The following is a 10000-nucleotide window of genomic DNA, read 5'->3' as shown; positions in this document are numbered from 1 at the left end:
TAAATAATTTCAAATGTCACTAAAATCTAAAAAAAAATTAAAAATACAATGAAAGGTAGACAGACACACACACACACACACACACATACACTCACTCGGACAGACAAACTCACACAGACACACACAAACTCCTACAAATCTTGATTTAGAATGTTTTAAATCACCGTTTTATAACAAGTATAGAAAAATGACGAACTTGACAATTAACCAACAACATAGGACGAACGAAATTTATTTATCATAATTTTAAAATGCAATGATTTTGATAGTTTATATATATATATATATAAATGTGTGTATATATATATATATATATATATATATATATATATATATATGTACAACACACACACACATACATGTGTATGTAGTACATATAGTAATAATATTATTAATCTTTAGTGTCATGATTTTTGTTGAGATAAAAATAATTTACTTACCTACCCATAATTAACTATCATCATCATCGCCGATATTATATATTATAATTTATACTAAATTATTATCATACTATTGTTATTGTTGTTGTTATTATTATTATTCTTATTATTACTACTATTATCATATTCACGGTCATCATCGTGGCAGCAGAACGATACTAATATCTTATGACCATCAAACTTCGTGTTATCATCATCATCGTTTCGCCATCAAATATTCATTATCACTTCCGTTATCATTGCTAATTATCCATCATTACTTGTATATATTATCATCGTTCATAATCGCTTTCATCATCATCGTCATAATTTGGTTAGATCAGAATTCAGTAAATTTTTTCAACATTTTTCAACGCCAAATTTTCCCCACAATCTTCATCATCATCTTCTTCATCATTATCTTCACCATCATACTCATCGTCCTCTAAATAGAATTCATTGTCGAAATTTCAACATCACCATCACCAACTACGTCATCATCATCATATCATCATCATCATCATCATCATCGTCTTCGTCATCTTCATCTTCCTCAGCATCCTCAACCTCATCCCATCGCCATTTCCATCGTCATCCTCTTTATCTTCATCACCATCCTCCAATTAGAACTCGGCGAATTCTTTAGAACATTTCTCAGTGGAAGATATGCGCAGGGGCTCTTCTTCGTAGTCGTCAAAGTTGCTGGGGTCACCCGGACCTTTGCATTTTGGGTGGAATGGGGCGTCGATCTTTGCGAGAAATAATAAAATAATTATTTTATTTTTAAAAAAAATAAATGTTTTTAAATTATTTTTTTTTAAATAAAATAATTATTTTATTTTTATTATTTTTTAATTAGATACTTATTATTCATGATATTTTGCGTGTCTGTGATAACAATCGAGATAGAAATAATGTGACAGACCAATTTGACCAGATTAACCGACCGACCGACCGACCGACCTTCCAACCAACCGACCGACCAAATCAACTAACCAACCAACCGACCGACCGACCAGTTAACTAGCCAACTAGCCAGCCAGTCAGCAAGCCAGTCAGTCAGCCAGCCAGCCAGCCAGCCAAACCAGCCAACCTTCTTCTGATAGATAGCAATCCAGTCGGTAGCGGTAAACCACTTATGAAGTTTAATATCATTGACGCCGTTCTTCAGGTTCCCAAACCGCTTCGTCAGATCAACTTGCAAAAGATTCCTCAGTAAGTCCTTCAGGTCCGAACTGAAGTGACTCGGAAATCTGACCTGATGGCATGAATTTTCAGAAATAGCAATGGCTGGCGCGGTAGCGCAATAGTTAAGGTGCCTGCCGCTGCTGTCGCAGTGACCTGATTCAAACGCAGAGTGATCCCCGCCTATCATATGCGCTAGAGAGTATCGTTACGCAATGTGTGTAATAATTGATACGCTGATTCACGTAGATTTACATATGATCTGTGCCTGTCTGCTGTTGATGCGTCTGCAAAATTCCAAAGAAAGAATCGTTTAAAAAATATTTTATGAGGATGATGAGGATGGAGTGGATCGTGTTGAGGAAAAAAAAAAAAAGATGATACAGATAGCGAAGAAGAAGATAGTGATGGCTAGCATAAAATAGGACAAAAACGCGTCGTCAGTACCTTGCCGGAAACAATTTTCTCATAAATTTGGATTGGTTGGTCGGCGAAAAATGGAGGGTAGCCCGCGGCCATTTCGTACACCAACACACCTAGGGCCCACCAGTCAACTGCCTTGTTGTAGCCCTGGAGAATGAATGGATGAATGAATAAACAAATAAAGAAATGAGTGATTGATTGAATGAAGGAATTGATAAATGTGTTTTTGAAAAAAAATTAGAACCTTTCCATTTTAACGATCAACCATTCGTTCGTTCATTCATTCATCCATCCATTCATTCATTTTTCATTCATCCATTCATCTTTCCATCTATTCATTCATTCAATCAACCATGCATTCACTCAACTAAAAATTTAAAAATTTTTACACCCCTTTTATCTCAATTTTTCCCACCTTGCTTAGAATGATTTCCGGGGCGAGATACTCCGGAGTGCCGCAGAGGGTCCACGTGCGACCTTTGACCCGTTTCGCAAATCCAAAATCTGTCACCTAATAATAATAATAATAATAAATTTGAAAATTTGAAAAGATGAAATTATTTTTAACTAGTTGCTCGATGTTTATATGATAAGTGTAAATATTTAGAAAGGAAAGCACAGTTTCTCATTTTCGACCGTACGTTTTGTCGAGATGAAGATACATTCTATCAAAAATGATTCTATCGCATCTCAAGATGATGATATCTTATACGTGTCATCAGGATAATGATACTTTCTACCAAAATGATATTATATCCTAAAAACGCGTTTGATACAATAAATCTTCCTCATTTAAATAATGCCGGATTATTAATTAAATGTTTTATTTATATAAATCATGGAGTTAACTTTCTGACCAGCTAATTATAAATTTTCATTTAGTGATTGTATGTCAGAATACTGGAATATTCCTTTCATTTGAGAATTTATTTTAAAACAAACTTCAAACTTGTATGCGTGCGTGTGTGGGCATGTTTGCGTGCGTGTGCGTGATGCATGATGTGTGTGTGTATGTTTGCGTGTGTGTGTATGTGTTTGCGTGTGTGTGTATGTGGGTGTGTGTGCGTGTGTGTGTGCGTGTGTGTGTCCAAAACTAATCATTTATCGGTCTAACTTTGCTAATAAACAAACATCATCATTCATTTGAGGTACTGCCAGCTATCTAGTAATGTTAGTTTATGCTCTTATTTTTATTTATTGCATTTAGCGAATAATTCTATGTAAAAATAGTAATAATAATTATAATAATTGTTATTATTATAATTATTATTATTATAAATAACATTATTTATAGCAAATAACCTTTTCTTTAAAAGAAATGACTAAACCGATTATATAGATTTGAAAAAAATTATTTATAAGGATCTAGCCTAAAAATTTTCATCAGTTGATGTTAATGAGATTTAGAATTTTTTGAATTCAAGTTGAAAGATAAGAAGTTGTTATCATTATTATCTGTAGACGATTTTTTTAAAAATTCCGCTGTTTTCTTGATCAAGATTGGAATGATAAAGAACTTCTGTGAAAATCGGATTAATAAATCCCACACACACACACACACACATACGCACACACACACACACACGCACATACACACACACGCACACGTACACACACATACACACACGCACACGTACACACATGTTTTCAATCATTATCATTCGTTTCTACTAGAGATACCCTTATTATCACAAAATGCATAATCATCACCACCACCAACAACATAATCATCACCATCATCCTCGTCATCATCAACATCATCATCATCAACATCATCATCATTATCATCATCATCCTAATCATCATCATCATCATCTGACCTTGAGATAGCCTTGGGAATCGATTAGAAGATTCTCCGGTTTCAAATCTCTGTAGATGAGGTCAAGGGAATGTAAGTACTCGAACGCCAGTACAATTTGGGCTGCATAGAACCTCGAATGTGGCTCACTGTGGCGTGTGTAATGTGGCGTGTGAAGTTTTGTATGTGTGTGTGTGTGTGTGTGTGAGAGAGAGAGAGAGAGAGAAAGAGAGAGAAAGAGAGAAAGAAAGAGAGAAGCTGTGTTGGGATTGGTTATGCGAGTGCGTATTATGTACGTAGTGGAGTGTTTGGATTATTTTGTTTTTGAATATTAGTCATCTGTGTGCGTGTGTGTGTGCGTGTGTGTGCGTGTGTTTTTTTGCAAGCCCTTCGCGTAATATAAACACGCAATTTTGCCTTAATGTTAATTGTACGTACACGTACATCCGTAAACATTCAAGCAAATTAATTAGTACATTGCTCTCAGAGGTTTATGAATTCAGTTTTTAAAATACACAGAACTGCTTGTGGTAAACAAGCCAATGACATCATCGGTGACGTCATTGGCGTGTTTACCACATCAGTGACGTCATCAACAACGTCATCACCATACGCGAACACCATGGTAACAGAATAATTGACAGCGTTCTTATGCGTTAACGGAAGACAGAGGTGTCGTTAAATTAAATAAAATGAAATAATTTTTTTTGTGCTAGTGAACTAAGAAACGTTTGTGTGTGTGTTTTGTGTGTGTGTGTTTTGTGTGTGTGTTTTGTGTGTGTGTGTGTTTTGTGTGTGTGTTTTGTGTGTGTGTGTCTGTGTGGAATTTAATGACTTGAGGCGCAGTTTAAAAGAACGATGTGTGAGTCTACAAACGTAGGTGTGTGAAGGTAGTTGAAAGGGTTTTGACGTTCTCGATGAAGATGATGATGAAGATGAGAATGATGAAGATGATGGTAAAGAAGATGGTGATGAAAATGAAGAAGATGATAATTCAAATGAATAAAATGATGATGATGATATCGGTGACAATGACGATGACGATGATTATCAATACAGTTTATGACGGTGGTGATTCTTCCGACCATCAGATGAAAATGAATTATTGTTGATAATGATGACGGCGATGATGATGAAGATTATCACATCGCCATCTCGAAAGACATCATATCACAGGTTCTTGGAAACAATTAACATTTTAATTATATGCAAAACTTATGCAAGAATATGCTAATTACAAAGTAGTTATGTATACATACGCATACAGAACAACAACAAAGGACCAAAGATTACCATAAACCAAGCAGACCCGCACTTAAAAGCTTGACATTTTATTGGAATCAATTAGAAATTGTTTTTCTGAAAAATTCATAGTCAAATCATTTGCTGTTTTAGAATCAAACCAAGGACTCAAATGCATGCCTGGACTGAAGTGACTGAACTTATTAAATGGAATGCATGGTGAAGGTAAGAATTATTGTCATTATTATTATTGTTATTATAATTATAATAATAATAATAATTATTATTATTGATATTATTGTTAATATTATTAGGTGATTGTTATTATTATTTGTCGAATCGATTTTTCTGAATGGATAAACTTGTAGACCTCGGAAGCAGGTAGGAGGAATTATAATAACACGTGACCGCACATATACAATAATGATTTTTATTGTTATTATTATTGATTACCTTATTATTATTATTATTATTATTACTATTATTATATGTTTCGATATATGCAGATGTGGACTATGATGGGATCCCTCCAGTGTCTTGTCTCTTCAAATCCCTACGTCCTGACATTGCAATACTTCGTGACGACACAATAGAAATATTAGAGCTGACGGTCTGCCATGAATCCAACCTACTCAACTCAAAAAAATATAAAACCATCAAATACTCAGAAAATCTCAAAAATAATTTGCATGACAATTCAATACACATGAAAATAATAGTTAATACTTTTGAAATTTCAACATTGGGCTTTTACAATTTTTTAAATTTATCATTAATCAATAACATTTGGTCAGATCAATTTCATAATAACCTTATTAACTCTGTAATACCGTCATTTTATGCCATCTACTGTGAACGCAATAACAATTGAACTGTTCGTTTAAAACTAACTATATCTCGATGTACTCGTTTATTTCAAATGATGAGCATCGTAGAATACTATTGTATTTAATTTAAATCAATTTATCTATTTTATTTTATTTTATTAGATTTTAATTAGACTTTTTTTTTATCTCATTTTACTATATTTCATATTTTTCTAGAAATAAAAGAGAGTTCACATTACCATTACTTGTTATTATTATTATTTTATTATTATTATTATTATTATTCAAAAACATGGAACGTGCGGTCTTTGATCCGTCGTTGTTGTTGTCGTTGTCATGGTAATTGTGACTTGTTTTTTTCTTGTTCTTCTTATTATTATTACTACTACTACTACTGCTACTACTACTACTACTTCTACTACTACTACTACTACTACTACTGCTACTGCTACTACTACTACAACTACTATTTTATTATTATTATTTGTATTGTTTTATTATTGCCACCATCACCATCGCCGTTGTGGGCGGTTCAGATTTTCATCAGCAGATAAAAAAACATACTTGCTTCTTATTTTTAACTCAATTTTTTTAATAACAACAACAATAATAATAATAAATAATAATAATAAATAATAATAATTATTATTATTATTTTAATTATAATAATTAATAATTAATGATAATAATAATAATAATAACCTGAATCGGCCTATCCTACGAAGATGGGAGAACATCTCGCCGCCCGTTACGAACTCTAGGACCATGTACAAGTTGGAGTTGTCCTTTTTTTGAAGTGGCATTCGGTATCAAAGAGAGAGTATCATAAGGGCATCAAATAGCATCAAAATGTATTTGATAGGTATCGTTAAGGTTAGTGGAATGTATAAAAAATCTATCAAACGTTAGATAGTTACCAGAAGCTATCAAAAAAAATTTCAAATGCATCATGAGTTATTTAAAAATGGTATTAATAAGTTAATACCATTAATAATAATAAATATCGCAAAATGATATCAAAAATAAAAAAAAAACCTTACAAGGTATCATATTAGTATTATAGAATGTTAAAAGAATACTTAAACCGCATTAGAAAAATTTTGAAAAGGTATCAAAAATATATCAAAGAGGTATCAAAAAGGTATCAAAAAAGGTTTATACAGCCAACCTTAAAACTATATTGAAGACCGACTAGAAATGGAAAGGAGATGGCTTGCAGGATTCTCTTCTCATTCAACGTATGTTCTACTTGCTTCAGCTTGACCACCTAAAATATCACCACGGCCACCATCATCATCGTCGTCGTTCATTATCACCCCCACCATCATCATCATCATCATCTTCATTTTCATTTATCTTTCTATTATCACCGTCATCATCATCATCATTATTAAACCTTTTGTTTATCTAGTATCTTCATAGCAAAGTACTCCTTGGAACTCTTGTGTTGAACTAGCATGACCCTGCCAAACGAGCCAGTTCCCAATGTTTTGATTCGGTCAAAATCGTCAAGGGTAGCTGTGTTCTGATAATGATACGTTGACTATGATGACGATGACGATGATGTGGTGATGATGATGACGACGATGATGATGGTGGTTTAGTCGTGACGATGATGGTGATGTAGTAGTAGCAACTACTATGTTACTTTTGTAGTGGAGATAAGGATTCTCTAGTAGTGTTAGTAGTTGTTGTAGTTGTGATTGTAGTTGTTGTAGTTGTGATTGTAGTTGTTGTAGTTGTGATAGTAGTTGTTGTAGTTGTGATTGTAGTTGTTGAAGTTGTGATTGTAGTTGTGTAGTTGTGATTGTAGTTGTTGTAGTTGTGATTGTAGTTGTTGTAGTTGTGATTGTAGTTGTTGTAGTTGTAGTTGTGTAGTGGCGATAATGATAATAATGTAGCGTTTTTACGAACACGAATTTTTATACTGATAACGATGATTTAGATCGTGATAAGGGTTATAAGTATCGACGATGATGCGAAGTATTCAGCACTGGAGTTATATGTTTTGGATTCTGGATATCCATTTTTCAAAAATAGACGAAAGTTATAAATATCTAACTATAGAATAATAAACACCGATTAAAAATATGAAAAAATTTGTAAAAAAATGAAAAAAAATATGAAAAAAATATGAAAAAAATATGAAAAAATAACTTATACATAGTAGGTATAAATAAAATAAATAAATAAATAGAGTGAGCAAAAAAACTTTTAACTTCTTAAAAATACTCTTCTAGAAGACATTTTGAAACTGAACGATAGCGATAATATTTAGGAATGCAAGTGCATTGATATTGTTATTGTTATTATTATTATTTTATTATTATTGTTATCATTTATATTATTATTATTGTTATTATTATTATTAGTATTATTAGTATTATTATTATTATTATTATTAGTATTATTATTAGTATTTAAACTCTCGGAATGTAAATTTTGGGAAAAAATATAACTTTATTTTGCTCGAAAGTATGCCGGTAATTATGATAATGATGGCGATAAGAATAATAACAATAACAATAATAATAATAACAATAATAATAACGTTAGCTACAAGAGAAATAAAGATATAAAGGAGTTTTTTAGAGCAGTAAACATTGCTAATGTTATAGGCTTGAAAAGTTTTATTTTTCAAGTAATTACCAGCAAACATAATAACACACACATACACACACATATACATACATACACACACATACATGTATATTCACACATACACGCACACATACACACACATACACGCGCATATATAACACACACATACACGTACAAATATAGTATAAGGTTTGAGAGGCTTTATTTTTCATGTGGTTACCGGTAAACATAACTACACACACATAGACACACACATACATACACACATACACACACACACATACACACACTTGCATTTCTAATCAATGAAAATTTAAAAAAACATATCAATACATTCAGTTTCAATAGGTAGAAACGTGTTTGGAAAGAGAGAGAGAGAGAGAGGGAGAGAGAGAGAAAAAGAAAGAGAGAGGGAGAGAAAAAAAGAGAGAGAGATTATAGAACAATATAACGATCAATATTATATTTTATCTTTCTGAATATAAAAATATTTCTATCCTCTTCAAAATCAAGTGGTCGAGTTTTGGAAACAATCCAAACGATAGCAAGATGCATCTATCCTATATATACATGTATGTATCAATGGAATATATTTTTTTTGTCAAATTAAAAGTTTCCTAGCCTTAACTTTCCAATAAATCATTTAAAAATTAGACAAATTAACTTTATTTTTATTGAAAGAGTCATGAAAAATGTTACAAGTTACATCACATTGCATCATATGATATTATATCATCATTGCCATGTATCACAACTCGTTATAGCATTGAACGACTGCACCTCGTATCATCACGTTCTATCATTGCATTATCACACCAACGTATGTGATATGATAACACACACTCTCATCACATAATCACATCACATCCCATCACATTATGAAATCCCATCAACTGTCTGACTCGTTCTACTTAGCGGAAAGCCTTGAAATATTAAAAGCACTTTTTAAAAAATTCATTTCCTCCTCAATGAAATTTCAACAACAAGCTAAGGCACTTTACTTACTGGAAAAATACACACCTACATACCTACACGACATGACATTTTCACGCGATGTACTTGTACAGCTTGCATACACTCACACACTCACACACACAGACACACACACACACACACAACAAAATAATAATATTAATACGATCTGATGCTTCAACAACAACGACAACAACATTAACAACAACGACAATAACATCACAACAACAACATCAACAACAACATCATCTTCATCATCAGCAGCAGCAACAAAAACAGCCAAGTCGTTACATTAAAGTGCTCTCAGCATAATTGGATCAATTAGACTTTAAGTGTTATGCAATGGAAAAATGCTGATAAGGAAGTTGTTGACGACAACGACGATGGTGGTGGTGGTGGTGTGGCGATGATGATGGTGGTGGTGGTGTGGCGATGATGATGATGATGATGGTGACGAGGCATGAATGAATCAGTGATTGAATGAATGATTAATGAATTAATGAGTGAACGAGTGAATGAGTCAAATATGACAC

The 10000-nt window shown here is 32.7% G+C and overlaps 1 protein-coding gene across 1 annotated transcript in view; it reads right to left on the bottom strand.

The window, feature by feature from the left end:
• Positions 1–894: 894 nt before the first annotated feature.
• The window catches only part of HELRODRAFT_110749 (hypothetical protein), a gene marked incomplete at its 5' end in the record, with an annotated part of 13329 nt that continues 4223 nt past the window's right edge, over positions 895–10000 (bottom strand). The window contains 8 exons of the mRNA XM_009016401.1: positions 895–1168; positions 1513–1677; positions 2052–2174; positions 2443–2538; positions 3848–3974; positions 6597–6679; positions 7063–7161; positions 7291–7419. Coding sequence (XP_009014649.1) covers positions 1043–1168; positions 1513–1677; positions 2052–2174; positions 2443–2538; positions 3848–3974; positions 6597–6679; positions 7063–7161; positions 7291–7419 — 948 coding nt within the window. The 3' untranslated portion in view covers positions 895–1042. The remainder of the gene's footprint in view (positions 1169–1512; positions 1678–2051; positions 2175–2442; positions 2539–3847; positions 3975–6596; positions 6680–7062; positions 7162–7290; positions 7420–10000) is intronic.

This window comes from Helobdella robusta (genome assembly GCF_000326865.2).
Source record: "Helobdella robusta unplaced genomic scaffold HELROscaffold_18, whole genome shotgun sequence".
Classification (NCBI taxonomy): Eukaryota; Metazoa; Annelida; class Clitellata; order Rhynchobdellida; family Glossiphoniidae; genus Helobdella; species Helobdella robusta.
The sequence above is the reverse complement of the archived record's forward strand: the minus strand, read 5'-3'. Positions and strand labels throughout refer to the sequence as shown.